General features: G+C 47.7%; 1 protein-coding gene across 9 annotated transcripts in view; it reads left to right on the forward strand.

Moving 5' to 3' along the window:
* The window catches only part of ntng2b (netrin g2b), a 184,649-nt gene that overhangs the window by 140,453 nt on the left and 20,085 nt on the right, over positions 1 to 24,111 (forward strand). For all 9 annotated transcript variants that reach the window (XM_090233914.1, XM_090233910.1, XM_090233913.1 and 6 more), the window contains 2 exons: positions 15,561 to 15,733; positions 16,783 to 16,818. In XM_090233914.1, coding sequence (XP_090090040.1) covers positions 15,561 to 15,733; positions 16,783 to 16,818 — 209 coding nt within the window. The remainder of the gene's footprint in view (positions 1 to 15,560; positions 15,734 to 16,782; positions 16,819 to 24,111) is intronic.

Genomic DNA, 24,111 nt, shown 5'->3' on the forward strand with positions numbered 1-24,111 from the left:
AAGAGACACACAAAACACAGACACACAGACACATACACAGATACATACACACACAGTCACACACACAGACACAAACACAGACACACAGACAAACACAGACATACACACAGACACACATACACAGATACATACACAGCCACGCACGCACACATACACAGATACATACACAGCCACGCACGCACACAGACAAACAGACAGACAGAAACAAAGAGACACACAGAGACAAACACACACACAGACACACACACACATACACAGATACATATACACACAGTCACACACAAAGACACATACAACGATAAATACACAGCCACGCACGCACACAGACAAACAGACACACAGAAACAAAGAGACACACAGAGACAAACACACACACAGACACACACACACAGACACATACACAGGTACATATACACACAGTCACACACAAAGACACATACACATACACTCACAGACACACACACACACACACAGACAGACAGACAAACACACAAAGATAAAAAGACACACACACACACAGTAGGCCTTGCAGGCACGCAGATCTTCAGTAACCCTGTACCAGCACCCTGGGGGCCCATACACAGAGGAGGCATCCCGCCAAAACTCTCATCCCCCCCATCGCTGCTGTCCTTCAGCATTTTTTCATCCCTCTCTTCCTCGGCCAGGCTCTCACTTCTTACTCTCTTTCTTTTCAATTCTTCTTATCACTCTCTTTTCTTTTTGAAACCGTTCCATATCTGTGTAGACCCCCCTCTTCTCTATCCCTCCCTCTCTCCATCCCCCCATCCCTCCCCAAGCGCTCATCCCATCTGCAGTATTCATTAAAACACATTCAGCAGTGGTGGACTCTGGAGACACACACACACACACACACACAAACTATTCCTATTATCCAAAGCAGCACAGCCCTATATGGATCTATCCACTAACACTCAAGGGCGGATGATTGGTCCAGAAAGCGATGGGTTGGGCCAGAGCCAGAACACACGTGGGTAAAGTGGTGTTTTGTAAATTCCTTATTTGCTTTGATACTCTGATTTGGTTAGAGATGATCCAAACGCGGATGACTTTGTTTTGTACAACAGCCCTCATTTTGACGTCACCACAAATGACTTCAATGATGTCAGTCTCAGACTGAAGTATATAGGGAACAAAAGTAGTGCACTACATAGGTAATAGGGTCCCATTTAGGATGGACATGTTCTTCCACCATCTATTTTTCTACACTACTGCACCTCTGTGCGTGAGAAGAGTCCTCTGAGAAGAGAAGAGTTTAAAACAGGCCGTGGCAAAGTCTCATTATTTATATATTTCCAATAGGGCGGCTGCTGTTCAGCATACAGTAAGTACATACTGTAGAGTGGTCCTGTATTACTTCAGTCTGCACTCTGCATCGGTCTCTCTCGCTCCCCCTCTCTCTCTCTCTCTTCTCTCCCCTTCTCTTCCCCTCCCTCCCTCTTCCCCTCCCTCCCTCCCTCCCCTCCCTCCCTCCCCTCCCTCCCTCTCTCTTTTTCCACACAGCCCAGTCCAGCGCTAGGCACGCAAAAGCAATTTAATGCATCCTGTGTGAATTATTTACACAGGTATACATACACAAACACAGCAGTACAGATATATATACACACACACACACACACACACACACGCACACACACACAAACCTCTGCATGCACACAGACAGATCTAGTTTCTAGTTTTAAAGTCACATGCACAAGTACCATGAAATGCCTTTCTTGCAAACTCAAAACACAACAATGCAATAATGAATAACAATGTATTACTAGAAAAAAACACATGATAAATAAGAATAGGAAATATAGGAAGTATTCACACAATATAGTACAGTAAGTAAGTAAGCAAACTATATAGAGGAAATATTTGGTATCAGTTCCAATACCATATTTACAATGGGCAGGGATACTGGGAAGGGATACTGGGCAGGGATACTGGGAAGGGATACTGGGAAGGGATACTGGGCAGGGATACTGGACAGGGATACTGGGAAGGGATACTGGGCAGGGATACTGGACAGGGATACTAGGCAGGGATACTGGGCAGGGATACTGGATAGGGATACTGGGAAGGGATATTGGGCAGGGATACTGGGCAGGGATACTGGGCAGGGATACTGGACAGGGATACTGGGCAGGGATACTGGGCAGGGATACTGGACAGGGATACTAGGCAGGGATACTGGGCAGGGATACTGGGCAGGGATACTGGACAGGGATACTGGGCAGGGATACTGGACAGGGATACTGGATAGGGATACTGGGCAGGGATACTGGGCAGGGATACTGGGAGGGATACTGGGCAGGGATACTGGACAGGGATACTAGGCAGGGATACTGGGCAGGGATACTGGGCAGGGATACTGGACAGGGATACTGGACAGGGATACTGGATAGGGATACTGGGCAGGGATACTGGGAAGGGATATTGGGCAGGGATACTGGGAAGGGATACTGGGAAGGGATACTGGGCAGGGATACTGGACAGGGATACTGGGAAGGGATACTGGGCAGGGATACTGGGCAGGGATACTGGACAGGGATACTAGGCAGGGATACTGGGCAGGGATACTGGACAGGGATACTGGGCAGGGATACTGGACAGGGATACTGGATAGGGATACTGGGCAGGGATACTGGGAAGGGATATTGGGCAGGGATACTGGGCAGGGATACTGGGCAGGGATACTGGGAGGGATACTGGACAGGGATACTGGGCAGGGATACTGGGAAGGGATACTGGGAAGGGATACTGGGCAGGGATACCCATTGCTTCTGTAGACACAGGGGATGTCAGTGTAAGCCACACAAACGCTCACACTCTCACTTTCATTCACACTCTCACACACACACACACACACAGACACACACACACACACACACACACAGAGAGAGAGAGAGAGAGAGATTACTAAGGCAATCAAGGTCATTTCAAAGACTTCAATACTTAAAGTGTCTTAGTGCTGGACATTTCTGTCCCATTTTCCTCTGGGTCATGTTTAAGGTCAGTGAACCCTCAACCCAAAACCTTTAGCAGTGTGTCTGTGTATGTGTGTCTAATTGTATGTGTGTGTTTGCGTGTGTGCCTAAGTGCTAGTATGCATGGGTGCGTGTGTATGCATGTGTATGTGTGCATGTGTATGGGAGAGGTGGAGTGTGTGTGTGTGTGTGTGTGTGGGAGCAGGGGAGTGTGTGTGGAAGCGGGGGAGTGCGTGTGTGGGAGCAGGGATGTATGTGTGTGTGTATGGGAGCAGGGGTGTATGTGTGTGTGTATGGGAGCGGGGGAGTGTGTGTGGGAGCAGGGGTGTATGTGTGTGTGTGTATGGGAGCAGGGGAGTGTGTGTGGGAGCAGGGGTGTATGTGTGTGTGTATGGGAGCAGGGGAATGTGTATGGGAGCGGGGGAGTGTGTGTGTGTATGGAAGCGGGGGAGTGTGTGTGGGAGCAGGGGTGTATGTGTGTGTGTATGGGAGCAGGGGAGTGTGTGTGTGTGTGTGTATGGGAGCGGGGGAGTGTGTGTATGGGTGTATGTGTGTGTATGGGAGCAGGGGAGTGTGTGTGTGTATGGGAGCGGGGGAGTGTGTGTGTGTATGGGAGCAGGGGAGTGTGTATGTGTATGGGAGCGTGGGAGTGTGTGTGTGTATGGGAGCAGGGGAGTGTGTGTGTGTGTATGGGTGTATGTGTGTGTATGGGAGCGGGGGAGTGTGTGTGTGTATGGGAGCAGGGGAGTGTGTGTGTGTATGGGAGCAGGGGAGTGTGTGTGTATGGGAGCAGGGGAGTGTGTGTGTATGGGAGCAGGGGAGTGTGTGTGTGTGTATGGGAGCAGGGGAGTGTGTGTGTGTGTGTATGGGAGCAGGGGAGTGTGTGTGTGTATGGGAGCAGGGCAGTGTGTGTATGGGAGCAGGGGAGTGTGTGTGTATGGGAGCAGGGGAGTGTGTGTGTATGGGAGAAGGGCAGTGTGTGTGTATGGGAGCAGGGGAGTGTGTGTGTATGGGAGCAGGGGAGTGTGTGTGTATGGGAGCAGGGGAGTGTGTGTGTGTGCGTGTATGGGAGCAGGGGAGTGTGTGTGTGTGTGTGTATGGGAGCAGGGGAGTGTGTGTGTGTGTATGGGAGCAGGGGAGTGTGTGTGTGTGTGTATGGGAGCAGGGGAGTGTGTGTGTGTGTATGGGAGCAGGGGAGTGTGTGTGTGTGTATGGGAGCAGGGGAGTGTGTGTGTGTATGGGAGCAGGGGAGTGTGTGTGTGTGTATGGGAGCAGGGGAGTGTGTGTGTGTATGGGAGCAGGGGAGTGTGTGTGTGTATGGGAGCAGGGGAGTGTGTGTGTATGGGAGCAGGGCAGTGTGTGTGTATGGGAGCAGGGGAGTGTGTGTGTATGGGAGCAGGGGAGTGTGTGTGTATGGGAGCAGGGGAGTGTGTGTGTGTGTGTGTATGGGAGCAGGGGAGTGTGTGTGTGTGTGTGTATGGGAGCAGGGGAGTGTGTGTGTGTATGGGAGCAGGGGAGTGTGTGTGTGTGTATGGGAGCAGGGGAGTGTGTGTGTGTATGGGAGCAGGGGAGTGTGTGTGTGTATGGGAGCAGGGGAGTGTGTGTGTGTATGGGAGCAGGGGAGTGTGTGTGTGTATGGGAGCAGGGGAGTGTGTGTGTGTGTATGGGAGCAGGGGAGTGTGTGTGTGTATGGGAGCAGGGCAGTGTGTGTGTGTATGGGAGCAGGGGAGTGTGTGTGTATGGGAGAAGGGGAGTGTGTGTGTGTATGGGAGCAGGGGAGTGTGTGTGTGTATGGGAGCAGGGGAGTGTGTGTGTGTGTGTATGGGAGCAGGGGAGTGTGTGTGTATCGGAGCAGGGGAGTGTGTGTGTGTATGGGAGCAGGGGAGTGTGTGTGAATGGGAGCAGGGGAGTGTGTGTGAATGGGAGCAGGGGAGTGTGTGTGTATGGGAGCAGGGGAGTGTGTGTGTATGGGAGCAGGGGAGTGTGTGTGTATGGGAGCAGGGGAGTGTGTGTGTATGGGAGCATGGGAGTGTGTGTGTGTATGGGAGAAGGGGAGTGTGTGTGTGTGTATGGGAGAAGGGGAGTGTGTGTGTGTATGGGAGCAGGGGAGTGTGTGTGTGTATGGGAGCAGGGGAGTGTGTGTGTGTATGGGAGCAGGGGAGTGTGTGTGTGTGTATGGGAGCAGGGGAGTGTGTGTGTATCGGAGCAGGGGAGTGTGTGTGTGTATGGGAGCAGGGGAGTGTGTGTGAATGGGAGCAGGGGAGTGTGTGTGAATGGGAGCAGGGAGTGTGTGTGTGTATGGGAGCAGGGGAGTGTGTGTGTGTATGGGAGCAGGGGAGTGTGCTTATTTACCCTAAAAGCACATTCCCTTTAGCATGTCCCAAGCTCCCACAGACGTTACAACAGAGAGAGATTCCATCCGATGTTGTCTGGAATACAAGTCCAAAACAACAGTGAAAACAGACAGACAGACTAGATTGCATCTACATTACAAACTTCATGAGCTTTTATGGTCACAGTCATTTTACAACGATGAAAAATGTAATGAAAATGAAATGATTGAAACTTTAAACTACCCCTTGGTCTGAATGAGGGAAGAGCTGTGAATAGACCGACAATTATCTCGGTCATCAGATCATTGAAGGGGAGTTCCGTTATAGATCACCTGAGCCCATAAAAGAGAAAGACAGAGAGAGAGAGCGGGATAAGGGAGAGAGAGATAAGGGAGAGAGAGATAAGGGAGAGAGAGAGAGAGTGAGAGGAAAGGAGGGAGGTCGGAGATCGCTCTCTCTCACACACACACACACACACACACACACACACACACACACACACAAACCCCTCTGCTCCGAGAGACTGCACTGCACTCCAGGAAAATCGATCCTCCTTCAGAGTAAAGAAATTTATGAAGCAGGAACATAAACGCAGTCATGTCCAATTAGCTCCACTGAATTTACGATTGGAGGAGGAGGGAGGGGAGGAGACGGGGAAGAGGAGATGGGTGGTGATAAAGACATTAGGCGAGGCCAATAAGACCTGCTGATCAATGACCCGTCTCCACACTATGGAGCGTGAGTGTGCGTACGTGCGTGGGTATGTGTGTGTGTCTAAAGCGTTGTGGTCCCAGACAGCACACCAGTACCTGGTTTGCCTAGAGCATATGAACCAGAAGGAGGAGAATAGCCAGCTAGTGAGAGTTTGGAGTTATACGGTAGATCAGTGGGTTAACTGCCTTGTTCAGGGGCAGAACGACAGATTTTGTTTTAACCTTGTCAGCTCAGGGATTCAATCCAGCAACCTTTCAGTTACTGGCCCAACGCTCTAACCACTAGGACACCTGCCGCCTGATCAAAAGGGCACTACAAAGGGAATAGGATGCCACTTGGGCCATAGTCATTGAGAAAAGCACCATGGCAATAGAACTAACCTTGTCATTTCCTTCCAAACAGCGAAGACACAGAGACATTACCTTTACATGTTAGTCATTTAACAGACAACAGACTCTTATCCAGAGCAACTTACAGTTAGCACATTCATCTTAAGATAGCTAGGTAAGTTGCGAACATGTACACTACAGTACTTTCTCCGTGATGGATGAATGAACAGCGAGAGAGAGAAAAAGGACAGGAGGGAGATCTCCCCTGCTGTGTGTGAAGCTGCATTGATGCAGTCTGTCTGTCATCCCAGGTTAGAGAAGCATCCATGCGGACCGTCCTCCTGGTGTTCCCCCTGCGGTCAGGGAGCAAGGCTGATTGGCAGCTTTGGTCCCCCCCCCCCCCCCCCCACACACACTCAGAGTGGTAAAGCCTCCTCCATCCTCCTCTCCTCTGTCATCCCTTCATCTCGGAGGAAGGGTTTCTCTCCTACTTCCCTCACCCCCGCAACCCAACACCTCTACATTGTATAGTCCATTGGATGGGAGGGAGGAGACAAGGAGGGAAGAGAGAGAGAGAGCGAGATGGTTGAGTCCCCAGGGAGAGAGAGAGAGAGAGAAGAGGAGAGGAGAGGAACACGTGTAAAAGAAGACTGAGAGATGAAGGCCTATTAACGGCTGCTTCCAGCTGTCTCCCTCCTCCTCTCCTAGCCTCCATCTCTCCCTCCTCCTCTCCTAGCCTCCATCTCTCCCTCCTCCTCACCTAGCCTCCATCTCTCCCTCCTCCATCTCTCCCTCCTCCTCTCCTAGCCTCCATCTCTCCCTCCTCCTCACCTAGCCTCCATCTCTCCCTCCTCCATCTCTCCCTCCTCCTCACCTAGCCTCCATCTCTCCCTCCTCCATCTCTCCCTCCTCCTCTCCTAGCCTCCATCTCTCCCTCCTCCATCTCTCCCTCCTCCTCTCCTAGCCTCCATCTCTCCCTCCTCCATCTCTCCCTCCTCCTCTCCTAACCTCCATCTCTCCCTCCTCCTCTCCTAGCCTCCATCCCTCCCTCCTCCATCTCTCCCTCCTCTCCTAACCTCCATCTCTCCCTTCTCCGTCTCTCCCTTCTCCTCCCCTCCATCTCTCCCTTCTCCTCCCTTCCATCTCTCCCTCTCCCTTCTCCTCTCCTCCATCTCTCCCTCTTCCTCTGGTAGCCTTCATCTCTCCTTTCTCATTTCCTCTCCTCCATCTCTCCCTCCTCTCCTGCCTCCATCTCTCCCTCTTCCTCTCCTAGCCTCCATCTCTCCCTCTTCTAGCCTCCATCTGTCCCTTCTCTCCTCCATCTGTCACTTCTCTCCTCTCCTCCATCTTTCCTTTCTCCTCTCCTAGCCTCCATCTCTCCCTCCTCCTCTCCTAGCCTCCATCTCTCCCTCCTCCTCTCCTAGCCTCCATCTCTCCCTCCTCCATCTCTCCCTCCTCCTCTCCTAGCCTCCATCTCTCCCTCCTCCTCTCCTAGCCTCCATCTCTCCCTCCTCCTCACCTAGCCTCCATCTCTCCCTCCTCCTCTCCTAGCCTCCATCTCTCCCTCCTCCATCTCTCCCTCCCCCTCTCCTAACCTCCATCTCTCCCTCCTCCTCTCCTAGCCTCCATCTCTCCCTCCTCCATCTCTCCCTCCTCTCCTAACCTCCATCTCTCCCTTCTCCGTCTCTCCCTTCTCCTCCCCTCCGTCTCTCCCTTCTCCTCCCTTCCATCTCTCCCTTCTCCTCTATCTCTCCCTTCTCCTCTCCTCCATCTCTCCCTCTTCCTCTGCTAGCCTTCATCTCTCCTTTCTCATCTCCTCTCCTCCATCTCTCCCTCCTCTCCTGCCTCCATCTCTCCCTCTTCCTCTCCTAGCCTCCATCTCTCCCTCTTCTAGCCTCCATCTGTCCCTTCTCTCCTTCATCTGTCACTTCTCTTCTCTCCTCCATCTTTCCTTTCTCCTCTCCTAGCCTCCATCTCTCCCTCCTTCTCTCCTCCATCTCTCCATTCTCTTCTCCTAGCCTCCATCACTCCCTCCTCCTCTCCTCTCCTCCACATGATGCTCCCTTGATGTTTGTTTATCTTTTATTCGTATTTATTTCTCTAATTGCCCCATCTCTCTGCTGTCTCCAACTGGCTCTCCTGCCCGCATCTCACAACGAACACACACACACACTGTAATGCCACGAGAGAGAGAGAGAGAGAGAGATAGCTAGACAGGTGCACAAGTTAATTCAGAAAGACAGGCAGGCAGGCAGAATGACAGATAGACAGGCAGACGGACGGACGGACAATCACATTCAAACACAGTTCAGCTTTGGCTGTGTCTGTCTCCGTCCATCTGTCCACCTGTCTGTCTGTACAAGTGGAGCTACTACCTAGCGGACAGAGTGATGCGTTTTCATATATCTCTCTCTGTCAGGTCTCTGTCTCTGTCTCGCTCTCTGTCTCAGTCTCCCTCTCTCTCTCTGTACAGTTTCTCTCTCTCTCTGATGGATCCTGATGTCCTGTCCCCAGCTAAGAGCTCCCTCCCTCCCTCACTGCTACACTCACTTCAGTTTGATGACTGCAGTGGGGGAGATGCAGCAGTCAGACATTAACATATTGTGATTGTGGCCCATGTATTATTAGTGTGCAGAGGGACTGTGAGTAGAGAGAAGGAGAACTCCCACTCTTCAAAAGCCTGAGTGTTACAATCACTCATCTGGAAAAAGACAGTAGTTCCGGGGTGGAGATGGGAGAGGGGGAAGGTGTGTGTATGTCAGGAGTTGGGCAAAGCAGGTTAAGGGTGGGCTGCAGCATCTTGCTACACATTTTGGTTTTGGCTTTAACCAGCCCTGGGTCATGTTCATTAGGCTGCAAATGAAATAAAAAGCACTGAAAAAGGGTGGGATTATGTAGATTTATTAACGTTCAATAAATTCCCTAGTTCTCCCGAAATCCAGCTCAGAGGATTCCCGGAATCAGGAGGGAATAAATCCTCCAACCAGGATTTCTGGAAAACTAGGGAATTCATTGAAAGTTCCTGGAATTGTTCAACCCTACTGTACCTATACTTGTCTAATTGTAATTTTTTGGTTTCTGTGTGTGTGTGTGTGTGTGTGTGTGTGTGTGTGTGTGCGTGCGTGCGTGCGTGCATGCGTGGGAGCACTACATGAAGTGTGTGTTTGCGAGAGCAATAGAACGAGCACGAGAGAAGGGTGGCAGACCGTTTCCCTTGCTAAATACATGTATCAAGACATGGTTGTATGTTCTTCAGTTGACATGACTCTAATTGACGTAAGGGAAGCCTATAATCCTCTATAAACTCTGACATGTACACCATTATTACAGGAACCACACAGTACCTGGCAAACCACTCATTGTTTTGATCAAAATTCTAGATCTACTCTACTCTATTTTCCTAGTAAGATTTATTCCTGAAGATAAAATAATCCACAGGTGCTGATAAGGTACAGTAATGGGGTAGCCTGTCAGTCAGTCAGGCCATTGCTCAAGATCTACTTCGAAGTCCGATGTCCGCACGGTACCCAGGACGACAGGAGATGCCTTCAAAACTGGCCACTAGGCACTATTGGCAACAAGTAAGCATTGGTTTTGCTAGGGTCTTGTGGATTGGGGTGGCTGATGGGCGTAAACGGCGAGCTCCGGCTCCGAGGGTCACATATTCAATCCCAGTGACAGGCAGCATTTTTTTTTACCATATCTCAAACATTAACCCTTAATTTACCCATTCGGAATTAATGCCTAAACTTAAACAGCTGCGAGGCGCCGGAAACAGCAGCGGAGCAACCCAGGTTGTCCAAAACAGCGGGGCAACCCAGGTTGTCCAAAACAGCAGGGCAACCCAGGTTGTCCAAAACAGCGGGGCAACCCAGGTTGTCCAAAACAGCAGGGCAACCCAGGTTGTCCAAAACAGCGGGGCAACCCAGGTTGTCCAAAACAGCAGGGCAACCCAGGTTGTCCAAAACAGCAGGGCAACACAGGTTGTCCAAAACAGCAGGGCAACCCAGGTTGTCCAAAACAGCAGGGCAACACAGGTTGTCCAAAACAGCGGGGCAACCCAGGTTGTCCAAAACAGCAGGGCAACACAGGTTGTCCAAAACAGCGGGGCAACCCAGGTTGTCCAAAACAGCAGGGCAACCCAGGTTGTCCAAAACAGCAGGGCAACCCAGGTTGTCCAAAACAGCAGGGCAACCCAGGTTGTCCAAAACAGCGGGGCAACCCAGGTTGTCCAAAACAGCGGGGCAACCCAGGTTGTCCAAAACAGCAGGGCAACACAGGTTGTCCAAAACAGCGGGGCAACCCAGGTTGTCCAAAACAGCAGGGCAACCCAGGTTGTCCAAAACAGCAGGGCAACCCAGGTTGTCCAAAACAGCAGGGCAACACAGGTTGTCCAAAACAGCGGGGCAACCCAGGTTGTCCAAAACAGCAGGGCAACCCAGGTTGTCCAAAACAGCGGGGCAACCCAGGTTGTCCAAAACAGCGGGGCAACCCAGGTTGTTCAAAACAGCAGGGCAACCCAGGTTGTCCAAAACAGCGGGGCAACCCAGGTTGTCCAAAACAGCGGGGCAACACAGGTTGTCCAAAACAGCAGGGCAACACAGGTTGTCCAAAACAGCGGGGCAACCCAGGTTGTCCAAAACAGCAGGGCAACCCAGGTTGTCCAAAACAGCGGGGCAACCCAGGTTGTCCAAAACAGCAGGGCAACACAGGTTGTCCAAAACAGCGGGGCAACCCAGGTTGTCCAAAACAGCAGGGCAACACAGGTTGTCCAAAACAGCAGGGCAACCCAGGTTGTCCAAAACAGCGGGGCAACCCAGGTTGTCCAAAACTTAGAAATGTCATGTTTGGAGAAACGTGGACAAACGTTGGAATCTGAAGTTAAATTGGTCAAAGTGTGAGTTCTTGTTTTAGTCATCCCTGGATCCCTGGATCTGTCACATCCTCTCTCTGAGTAATGCACCAGGATGGATCATAGGGGAACCCAGTAAACCTGCCCCATAGAAAGAGAGATGTCCAGTAAACCTGCCCCATAGAAAGAGAGATGTCCAGTAAACCTGTCCCATAGAAAGAGAGATGTCCAGTAAACCCGTCCCATAGAAAGAGAGATGTCCAGTAAACCTGTCCCATAGAAAGAGAGATGTCCAGTAAACCTGTCCCATAGAAAGAGAGATGTCCAGTAAACCTGTCCCATAGAAAGAGAGATGTCCAGTAAACCTGCCCCATAGAAAGAGAGATGTCCAGTAAACCTGCCCCATAGAAAGAGAGATGTCCAGTGTGCACACATACACTGAGTATACAAAATATTAAGAACACCTGCTCTTTTCATGACATTGACTGAACAGGTGCATCCAGGTCAAAGCTATGATCCCTTATTGATGTCTCTTGTTAAATCCACTTCAGTCAGTGTAGATGAAGGGGAGGAGACAGGTTAAGGTTAATAAATCCTCTTAAGGATCTCTACAGATTGATATCCCACTCTCGGTATGGTTGAGCTAATGTATGCTAATGTGATTAGCATGACATTGTAAGTAACAGGAAAAATTCCCAGGACATAGACATATCTGATATTGGCAGAAAGCTTAAATTCTTGTTAATCTAACTACACTGTCAAATTTACTGTAGCTATTACAGTGAACTAATACCATGCTATTGTTTGAGGAGAGTGCACAGTTATGAACTTAAAAAATTACGAATAAAACAATTAGGCACATTTGAGCAGTCTTAACACAAAATGTTGAACAGAAATACAATGGTTCATTGGATCAGTCTAAAACTTAGCACATACAATGCTGCCATCCGGTGGACAACATCTAAATTGCGCCTTTCCCTTGCATTTCAAAGATGGTGGGACAAAAAAAACGCATGTTTTTTTCTTTGTATTATCTTTTACCAGATATAATGTGTTATATTCTCCTACATTCGTTTCACATTTCTGCAAACTTCAAAGTGTTCCCTTTCAAATGGTATCAAGAAAAATGCATATCCTTGCTTCAGGTCCTGAGCTACAGGCAGTTAGATTTGGGTATGTAATTTTAGGTGAATTTTTTTATTTTTTTTAAAGGGGCGGATCCTTAAGATTAAAGAAGGATTTTTAAGCCTTGAGATAATTGAGACATGGACTGTATGTGTGCCATTCCGAGGGTGAATGGGCAAGACAATAAATATAAGTGCCTTTGAATGGGGTATGGTTGTAGGTGCAAGGCGCACCGGTTTGTGTCAAGAACTGCAACGCTGCTGGGTTTTTCACACTCATCAGTTTTCCGTGTGTATCAAGAATAGTCCAGCACCCAAAGGATATCCAGCCAACTTGACACAACTATGGGAAGCATTGGAGTTAACATGGGCCCCCCATCCCTGTGCAACGCTTTTGTCACCTTGTAGAGTCCATGGCCCAATGAATTTAGGCTGATCTGAGGGTAAAAAAAAGTCAGGGGTGCAACTCAATATTAGGAAGATGTTCCTAATGTTTGGTATCCTCAATGTATACGCATTTGTTTGCATGTGTGTGTGCGTGCGTGTACGTGCATGTGTCTAGGTGAATATAGGGCTGTGCTTCTCTCTGAATGGATTCAGTGATTCACTGTGATCTATAAAGTTTTAGTCCAGGGTCCGTATCCACATAGTGTCTCAGAATAGGAGTGCTGATCTAGGGTCAGATTTTCCTTTTAGATCATAATGAATAATATTATATGGACAGATCCTAGGTCCTATCACTCGTACTCTGAGATGTTTTGTGGATTGGGGTGTTAGTGTACACTCCTCCACTATGTTCTAGAGTTAGGTGCTATAATGGAACGAAAGGTAATAATGTAGGTAATGCAGTTAAAGGAGAGGACTGGTGACGCAGGGAGGGAGGTGTACATCTGAAACTAGAGAGACGAGATAGAGAGAGTACGGCCCAGTACCAAGCTTCCTTCCATCCAGGACCTCTATACCAGGCGGTGTCAGAGGAAGGCCCTAAAAATTGATTCCAGCCACGCTAGTCATGGACTATTCTCTCTGCTACCACACGGCAAGCGGTACAGGAGCACCAAGTCTAGGTCCAAGAGGCTTCTACCCCCAAACCATCAGACTCCTGAATATCTAATCAAATGGCTACCAAGATTATTAGCATTGCCCCCCCCCCCCCCGCTCTCTTTTACACCGCTGCTACTCTCTTATCATCTGTGCATAGTCACTTTAATAACTTTACCTACATGTACATATTACCTAAATTACCTTGACTAACCGGAGCCCCCGCACATTGACTCTGTACCGGTACCCCCTATATATAGCCTCGCTATTGTTATTTTACCTCTGCTCTTTATCTACTTGGAACTTTTATTTCTTATTCTCATTTCTATTTTTTAAACTGCATTGTTGGTTAGGGGCTTGTAAGAAAGCATTTCACTGTAAGGTGAACTACCTGTTGTAGTCGGCGCATGTGACAAATACAATTTGATTTGATTTGAGAGAGAGAGAGAGGGGAGATTGTGAGAGAGAAAGAAAGGGTCCAGACGGAGAGAGAGAGAGACAGAGAAGTGATGAAGGAAGCTTGAAGTAGTAATTTTGCCAGAGTACAGGGCCCATTCATTGAATATTTGATGTAGACGGATAGCTGTCCACTCCAGCAGAACAAACCAGATTGGAATCCAGCCGCTCATCTGGAAAAGACTGTAATTTAAAGTCAGAGCCACCGTGACATCCTCAAGATCCTCATTTCCTGTCTCATGATTCTTATGGCTGGACCAACCCACCTGGGCTCTGCCCCTTGTCACAGACAACACGCATGCACGCAAACACACACACATAAATATGTGCCCACACAACACGCATGCACGCACGTACGCAAACATGCACACTCAAACACACAAACCTATCAGCCCGGCTTTCCTGGCAATTATCGACCAAACTGAGCAGATTTATTCTTGAACAAGCAGTAGTTTTGAGTATGCATCAGTGAGAGTTCAGAGCTGTCTGTCAATGATGTTATGGTACTAGATCCACATTGTATTCTTCCTTATTGTCTCTTGAATGCAAGTGTGTATAAGTCAAACATTACACTTTGCCAAGTGTTCACTATAATCAAGTTAGAGTTCACACACTTACTATTGCTGCTCCTCTCTCCCCTCCACCCAGGTGTCTAACAAGCTGGCCACACCTCTCGCGTTACATGCGTGAGCGTTGCTAAATAAATGTACACATACATGCTATTTAATCATTGCATCCGAACTGCTCGCGTGCATCTGTGTAGCCAGGCGCTAAAATAGAACCTGGTTCTATTTGTGACGTTTGATGCGCTGCGTTTGATGCCCGCCTCTCCCATCTCCCCATTGGTTTTTAGGAGCATATACCCACGTGGGTGATTGAAAGATGAACTGAAGTCCACACTCCAGTTCAGTTGGTAGTGGTAACGCACCTTAAAGTTGGTTGCCAACCGACATATAGAGTCTGAAGAAGAAGAAGCCTGAAGGAGGAGAGATTACTAGAAACAAACTTTGTTTACCCTTTTATCTGTGGATTAATTGTTGGAGTAGAGGACCTTGTCCATTTCAGGTAAAACAACCCAATGTTTATATATCCCAGGACAAATTAGCAATCAACAGCAAGCAAGGTAGCTAATTACCATGAATGTTAAATACTTTTCAACCTGTCCCCAAATTAATATAGTTGGTTCATTTTGATATTTCAACCTGTGTGTCCTGATCGCGTCTGGTGTGGATGGACAAAATCAGCACGCTCGCAACCGGTCTAGTCAGCATGTAAGAGACTTCCTACTGCTCCTCTCTTCCCTCCACTCAGGTGTCTAAATGTGACCTGCAAACGTTTCTGTGATATATAACACAAAACCTGTCATTCTTCTGGTTTAGGTCAACTGTGTTATTGTTTCATTTAAGATATTGTTAGGGAGTTAGTAGGTAGTCCTGACTGGGGCTTGAACCCATCACCTTTACTGTTACGTCAAGGGATGTGAATCTGTTGACGAGGTGCCTAGGTGTTGGATCAAGGTCGCTGCAACATACAATATAGTACACACTCACTCCTGTGCCTTTGCTACCCTTTCACACACCCAGACACAACCCCACACACCCACTCACAGACACTCACTTGTCATCCCCTCTTGGTGTAAACATCTCGCACATCCATAAACAGTCACACACACACCTCTCCTTTCACACACTCACATTCTTCCTCCTGTCTCCTGTACCCAGGTGTAAGTGTAACCTACATGCATCGCTGTGCCTGCTGCAGGAGGGAGACCTCCAGTGTCAGTGTGAACACAACACCACGGGACAGGACTGTCAGCGCTGCAAGAAGGGCTTCAAAGCCAAGTCCTGGAAGGCTGGCTCATACCTGCCCACACCCAACGGATCCCCCAACACCTGTATGTGCCCCAGTTCTATTCTATGTTCCCTTTGAACAGGTCCCTCTTATACAGCTCACTCATACAGAAAGTTCATTCTAGAATATTCTATTCTGTCTACTTACTGTAGGTAAGGTACTATAGGTACGCTGAATAGAAAGAAAACTGCTGGTAACAATAAATGTTAGCGACTTACTGCAGTTTTGTCAAGTACAGTCACCCAAAATGGTTTGTCTTATGCACTGTTGTTGATCTGTAACAGTGTAACAACTATGTATCTAATATGTAATTACTAAAACTGTGGGTTGGTAATCATTTGATTTTAAGGGATGAAGTATTCTGAAACACAAATTGTATATATAATATGTCACATATATGCCATTTAGCAGACACTTTTTACTGGAATTGTTACACTATGTTGGATCCTTTACGCATAAAAGGTTAGGTTCTTGTGTTATTTTTGATAATAAATATTTATTTGAAACATGTATGAAGGATGCATGTGGAATCCCCAGACGTCTCTGTCCAATGTCCTGAATGAAAGAGAGATGAGTTACGTAAAAAAAATAGAGAAGGACAGGGGGAAGAAAAGAGAGTGAGGGGAAGAGATAGAGAGAGAAATCGAGATGCAGAGTTCTTTCCCCTTTACCTAAGAGCAGAGAACAAAGCTGTGTAGTGTGTGGGGGGGGAGGGGGGGCTAGCGATCATAAAATAATCATCTAGGCCAGCTACTCCCGTCCTGCCACGAACTGCATATAGATCAGTGTTTCCGCTGTCCTGGTCCCACGGAATGTGCCCGTCCAGCACCAACACAATGGATTTAACTGATTAATGGACAAATTATCAACGGTAGTTAATTGGTTGAATCAGGTGTGTTTGGTACTGGGTTGGAGCAAAAGCCTGCACCCACTCAGGTCAGGCCAGATTTGAAGAACGCTGATTTACTTGCTCTTTCTACAGAGTATGATAAATGAGGGAGGGATGACTTTGTCAAATGAATGCATAAATAAACAGATACTTATCCTCTTTCTTTTGTCCCCCCCCCCCCTCTCTCTCCCCCTCCTTTTCAGGTGCAGTCGCTGGTGCCCCCATGGGCGGTGGTTCTAGTAAGTTAAAACAAGCCAAGCAGAGGATGCTGCATCCACTTTCTCTCTCACACCCACTCTCTCTTTTATGTATCCCTTTATCCCTCCATCTAACGCATCGTTCCATCTCTATGTTCTTCATCCAGCTCCCTCTGTTCTTCTTTGTTGGTTGCAGCGCTGGTCTTGTCTTCTATATTATTGATAGGCCTCCCTGTACTGTTGGCACCGTTATGTCCTTTTCATCCCAGCTACGCTAGCTTTCACTGGAGGAATCTTTCCACAGTTCTTTCTTACTTATGTTGGACTGAAGTCACACTGGTGGAGAAGCATGGAAGAGAAAGAGATAATGAAAGAGAAGAGGGGGGGTGGGGAACGAGTGTGTGGGTGGTAAAGCAGAGGCAGGGGAAAAGGATGAGAGAGAGGAGAGAGAGAGAGACAGACAGACAGACAGACAGACAGACAGACAGACAGAGCAAGAGAGAGAGAGTGAGAGAGAGAGCAGGGGAGTGTGTGTGTGTGTGTGTGTGAGAGAGAGGGGGAGTGTGTGTGTGTGAGAGAGAGAGGGAGGGAGTGTGAATGTTTAAGTGTGCTGTAATGCGGTGTGATTCCGGGAGAGGAACTCCTAGAGGAATGAATAAAAGGGAATTTGATTAGGGATTCTCTCTGTGGAGACACTCTCTGCTCCGAGCGTTTAGATGGAAACCATGGGCAAAGTGGCAACATCAGAACTGACAGACAGCACTGGTCTCTCACTGGTCTCTCATTAGTTAGTCTACAGGCTGACTGGGCCGCCGTTACTTTTTGTGACAAGGAACTCATTTTTCACAAAATATTGCATGTTACAACCGGCACCCTATAGGACTGGATGGGGGACAGTAGTTAAAACAGACTTGTAAAACTCGCAGATCTATATTCGATTTGTTTTAAAACTATTTATTGATTTAAATATATGACATATGCTTTTAGACTAGTCTTAGTGCTTCCAATATTGTTTCGGTTTAAACAGGGAGGGGGATGTTTTGGGTGGAGAGGGGGATGTTTTGATTGGAGAGGGGGATGTTTTGGGCGGGAGGGGGATGTTTTGGTTGGAGAGGGGGATGTTTTGGGCGGGAGGGGGATGTTTTGGGTGGAGAGGGGGATGTTTTGGGTGGAGAGGGGGATGTTTTGGGCAGGAGGGGTTGTTTTGGTTGGAGAGGGGGATGTTTTGGTTGGAGAGGGGGATGTTTTGGTTGGAGAGGGGGATGTTTGTTAGTCAACTTGGAATCTTCTTTCTCACAGAACTTTCAGAACATTTGCCTTTGACCACCTTCAACCACCACTACTACCTCCATAACTGAAAGTCAAAGTGAACCTGAAACTACAGCCATAACCCCCACTACCACACCAGAACCACATCCGTTCACAACCGCTACTCAGGAAGCCTCTGCTAGTATTCAGGGAGGAGGGCACCTAGAGAAGGTAGAGGTAGTGATAAGTCCAAAATTATAGATAGTAGTTATAGGTTATAGGTGTGTGTGTTTATTTCAGACGTACATTCTCTCTTGTGCATTATCATTGTCAAGCCATCATCTTGGTTGACATTAATGCAATATGTGGCTACTGGCTAGTCCCTCTAGTTCATTCATAGGAGAGAGTGGGCGTTGAGCTGCTACAGTATGGACTGTCTGACTGGATTCTTTTTGACTGACTGGGTTTGAGGAGCCCATATCCGACAGGACCAAACACACACTGTCAAGGCCATGAATATAAAGTGGTCCTCAGAACCGGGTCTTGTTCCGACCGACGACGGTCCCAGGCTAAATTTAAACCTGGCATCTAGGGAGCTGGTGCGCCGCTCGTGTTCCTCCAGAAAAGCACTTAGGACGTGGGAAGCAGGGAGGGAGAGGCCCAAGAAAGAGGGAATGCCAGGAACGTCGTCTGTGATGTCGTCAGAATTTTCTTTGAGGAAATCCATTAAGTGGTGTTGTTGAACAGCGCAGCACTTTTTGGACTTTTTAGGCCGACGTCAGGAGCTCCGATAAAGTCACTGATAAGCTGTGAGGAGGAGCAGCTGACTGAAGCACAGTCTAAATTCCTTTAGGGACTTTTCAAAGACCACAGTGAGAGGATCAAGGTTAGGTAGTGACACAAACTTGAATTGTCACATTTGACCAATTATTGCATACTATTTCCTACAAAGACAATTAAAGACATTTTGTCATCAGACATATTGCTCATTTTATATACCGCAGTAAGTGGGTCTATTGTATTTTATTTTCAGTGTGTTATTTTCAACTAGGCAACCACTGAGACAGCTATACTGTTGTTAGAGAAGACCACAGTCTAACAAACTACCAGGTTTGGGGTTCATTCCATTTCAATTCGAGTCTTTCCAGAAAGTAAACAAAATCCCAATTCCAATTCAACATTTTGAATTGAGCAGCTAACCGATCGCTGCAGCTGTACATAGTCCATCGGTAAATAGCCCACCCAATTTACCTACCTCATCCCCATACTGTTTTTATTTATTTACTTTTCTGCTCTTTTGCACATTTATCACTCCAGTGTTAATCTGCTAATTTGTAATTATTCGCCCACCTCCTCATGCCTTTTGTACACAATGTATATAGACTCCTCTTTTCTTTTTTTCTACTGTGTTACTGACTTGTTTATTGTTTACTCCATGTGTAACTGTGTTGCTGTCTGTTCACACTGCTTTGCTTTATCTTGGCCAGGTCACAGTTGTAAATGAGAACTTGTTCTCAACTAGCCTACCTGGTTAAATAAAGGTGAAATAAGTCTTTAAAAACATTTTTTTTCCTAATTGAAAAGCACTGAAGAGAATTGGAGTTGGAATTGAAATGTCAGTACACTTCCTGAATTGACCAGAATTGAATGGAGCTGACCCCAAACCTTCCAAACTACACTCTTAGAAGACGAAAAGATTTCCAAAAGGGTTCTTTGGCTGTCCCCATAGGAGCACCTTTTTGGTTCCAGGTAGAAGGTTATACCTGAAACTTAAAGGATTATCCTATGGGGACAGCAGAATAACCCTTTTAGATACTAAGAGTGTACAGCATACCACACCATATCAGTAGCTTTCTCTAAGCTTGATACTCTGATACACTTGACAATGGGCTTCAGATCTGCTATACTTAGAGCTACCACTAAGATGTGATGCTATCTTGCTTTATCTTTTATCTGCTGGTTAGAATAGTTTATCTGGCTTGGGCATGACCCTGATGTTTGGAGCGTCTTATTACCTGTGTGTATGTGTGTGTGTGTGTGTGTGTGTGTGTGTGTGTGTGTGTGTGTGTGCGTGTGTGTGTGTGTGCGTGTGTGTGCGTGTGTGTGTGTCTGTGTGGATGGCATATGGCTTGGCACAGTGAAACTCATAAATCATCCTCATCCTCCCCTCTTCCTCCCTAGGAACAGAGGTCTGAGGTCTTACTCTGATGGTGGAACACACACACACACACACACACACACCCCACCTTCCCACCTCCCATCACCTTCCTACAGGTACAATACAAGCTGTGTCTGACCAGGAGTCTACCCCTCTAGACCTAAGAATAGAACACCCTATAATTCCCAGTCCAGTCATAACAAATGACTGTACCAAGCCCTGCAAACCCTCCACTCTCCAGTCCCCATTGACGATGTCTCAAGACTCAGCACTATGACCTGTCTGTGTTTAGATTGGGGGGGGGGGGGGGGTACGTGCGTGCGAGCGTGTGTGCAAGTGAGTGAGCATGAGTATGGTTTTCTCATTGAGTTTGTGTTGGTTTGTGCATGTATGCGTGTGTCTGTACACGGGTAACCATCCTTCTTCCCTACATACAGAACGCACATTCCATCCACACAAGTCTGTCTGCAGAGTGTATGTTGGGGAAGCGTGTTATGCTGTATAATAGGGGAAAGAGAAGCTCCTCTCTGCTTCCCTTCACACAGCAGAGTCTATCCGATTAAACAGCCCAGTAACATGTGTATGGGGCCAGCCACTACACTACAGAAACATCTCCCTTAGTCTCCTGGGCCTCCCACCCAGAGGCAGTCAGCCAGTCAGTCAGTTCCTCCCCCAGCCAGTCAGCCAGTCAGTCAGTCCCTCCTCCAGCCAATCAGTCAGTCTCACTTCCAGACAGGCAGCCAGTCAGTTAGTCCCTCTCCCAGCCAGTCAACCAGTCCCTCCCCTTACCAGTCAGCTGGTAAGCCAGTCAGTCAGTCCCTCCCCCAGTCAGTCAGCCAGCCAGTCAGTCAGTCAGTCCCTCTCCCAGTCAGTCAGTCAGTCCCTCCCCTTGCCAGTCAGCTGGTAAGCCAGTCAGTCCCTCCCCCAGTCAGTCAGCCAGCCAGTCAGTCAGTCCCTCTCCCAGTCAGTCAGTCCCTCCCTCCCCTTGCCAGTCAGCTGGTAAGCCAGTCAGTCAGTCCCTCCCCCAGTCAGTCAGCCAGCCAGTCAGTCAGTCTCACTCCCAGCCAGCCAGCCAGCCAGTCAGTCAGTCCCTCCCCCAGCCGGTCAGCCAGTTAGCTGGTCAGTCCCTTCTATTGAGCAGGCTCAGATGGATAGGGGACAAGCTGTCTAGTGACTAGACGGGCTGATCTACTTTGGCCAGATGGGTGTGGGGGAGGGAAAATGAGGGCTGACCAGAGAGACCAAGTCCTAACCCTTGGCCCCTCCCCTTCCTAAAGCTGCCTTTGCAGGTCAGGTTGTGGCAGGTCAAGAGGATTCCCTCTATGCTAAGTAGAAAACACAGACTCTGACTCTTTAAACCTTACACTCACACCACAGGTGGCTGGTGTTACCTTAATTGGGGAGGATGGGCTCATAGTAATGCCTGGAAAGGAATTCATGGAATGGTGTCAAACACAAACACAAGGTTTCCATGGGTTTGATAATATTCCAGTCACCCCATTATGAGCTATCCTCTCCGCACCAGACTCCTGTGTCACACACGCACAAACACTTCTTGACCTTTTTTTTTTTACTCACACGTCTACATGCCATACACACTCACGCATACACATGTGTGAGTGCACACACACAGCCCCTATCATGTACAAACAGACTCCATCATGTACAAACAGACTCCATCATGTACAACCAGACTCCCTCTTGTACAACCAGACTCCCTCTTGTACAACCAGACTCCCTCTTGTACAACCAGACTCCCTCTTGTACAACCAGACTCCCTCTTGTACAACCAGACTCCCTCTTGTACAACCAGACTCCCTCTTGTACAACCAGACTCCCTCTTGTACAAACAGACTCCCCCTTGTACAAACAGACTCCCCCTTGTACAAACAGACTCCATCATGTACAAACAGACTCCATGTACAACCAGACTCCCTCTTGTACAAACAGACTCCATCTTGTACAAACAGACTCCCCCTTGTACAAACAGACTCCATCATGTACAAACAGACTCCATGTACAACCAGACTCCCTCTTGTACAAACAGACTCCATCTTGTACAAACAGACTCCCCCTTGTACAAACAGACTCCATCATGTACAAACAGACTCCATGTACAACCAGACTCCCTCTTGTACAAACAGACTCCATCATGTACAAACAGACTCCATCATGTACAAACAGACTCCATGTACAAACAGACTCCATGTACAAACAGACTCCATGTACAAACAGACTCCATGTACAAACAGACTCCATGTACAAACAGACTCCATGTACAAACAGACTCCATCTTGTACAAACAGACTCCATCATGTACAAACAGACTCCATCTTGTACAAACAGACTCCATCTTGTACAAACAGACTCCATCATGTACAAACAGACTCCATGTACAACCAGACTCCCTCTTGTACAAACAGACTCCATCATGTACAAACAGACTCCATCATGTACAAACAGACTCCATGTACAAACAGACTCCATGTACAACCAGACTCCCTCTTGTACAAACAGACTCCATCATGTACAAACAGACTCCATCATGTACAAACAGACTCCATGTACAACCAGACTCCCTCTTGTACAAACAGACTCCATCATGTACAAACAGACTCCATCATGTACAAACAGACTCCATCATGTACAAACAGACTCCATCATGTACAAACAGACTCCATCATGTACAAACAGACTCCATGTACAACCAGACTCCATCATGTACAAACAGACTCCATCATGTACAACCAGACTCCATCATGTACAAACAGACTCCATCTTGTACAAACAGACTCCATCATGTACAACCAGACTCCATCATGTACAAACAGACTCCATCATGTACAAACAGACTCCATCATGTACAAACAGACTCCATCATGTACAACCAGACTCCATCATGTACAAACAGACTCCATGTACAAACAGACTCCATCATGTACAAACAGACTCCATCATGTACAAACAGACTCCATGTACAAACAGACTCCATCATGTACAAACAGACTCCATGTACAAACAGACTCCATCTTGTACAACCAGACTCCATCATGTACAACCAGACTCCATCTTGTACAACCAGACTCCATCATGTACAAACAGACTCCATCATGTACAAACAGACTCCATCATGTACAAACAGACTCCATCATGTACAAACAGACTCCATGTACAAACAGACTCCATCATGTACAACCAGACTCCATCATGTACAAACAGACTCCATGTACAAACAGACTCCATCATGTACAAACAGACTCCATCATGTACAAACAGACTCCATCATGTACAAACAGACTCCATCATGTACAAACAGACTCCATGTACAAACAGACTCCATCATGTACAAACAGACTCCATGTACAAACAGACTCCATCTTGTACAAACAGACTCCATCATGTACAAACAGACTCCATCATGTACAAACAGACTCCATGTACAAACAGACTCCATCATGTACAAACAGACTCCATGTACAAACAGACTCCATCTTGTACAAACAGACTCCATCATGTACAAACAGACTCCATCATGTACAAACAGACTCCATCATGTACAAACAGACTCCATCTTGTACAAACAGACTCCATCATGTACAAACAGACTCCATCATGTACAAACAGACTCCATCTTGTACAAACAGACTCCATCTTGTACAAACAGACTCCATCATGTACAAACAGACTCCATGTACAACCAGACTCCCTCTTGTACAAACAGACTCCATCATGTACAAACAGACTCCATCATGTACAAACAGACTCCATGTACAAACAGACTCCATGTACAACCAGACTCCCTCTTGTACAAACAGACTCCATCATGTACAAACAGACTCCATCATGTACAAACAGACTCCATCATGTACAAACAGACTCCATCATGTACAAACAGACTCCATGTACAACCAGACTCCATCATGTACAAA

This window comes from Oncorhynchus mykiss, chromosome 5, assembly GCF_057628025.1.
Source record: "Oncorhynchus mykiss isolate SJ-2025 chromosome 5, ASM5762802v1, whole genome shotgun sequence".
Taxonomy (NCBI): domain Eukaryota; kingdom Metazoa; phylum Chordata; class Actinopteri; order Salmoniformes; family Salmonidae; genus Oncorhynchus; species Oncorhynchus mykiss.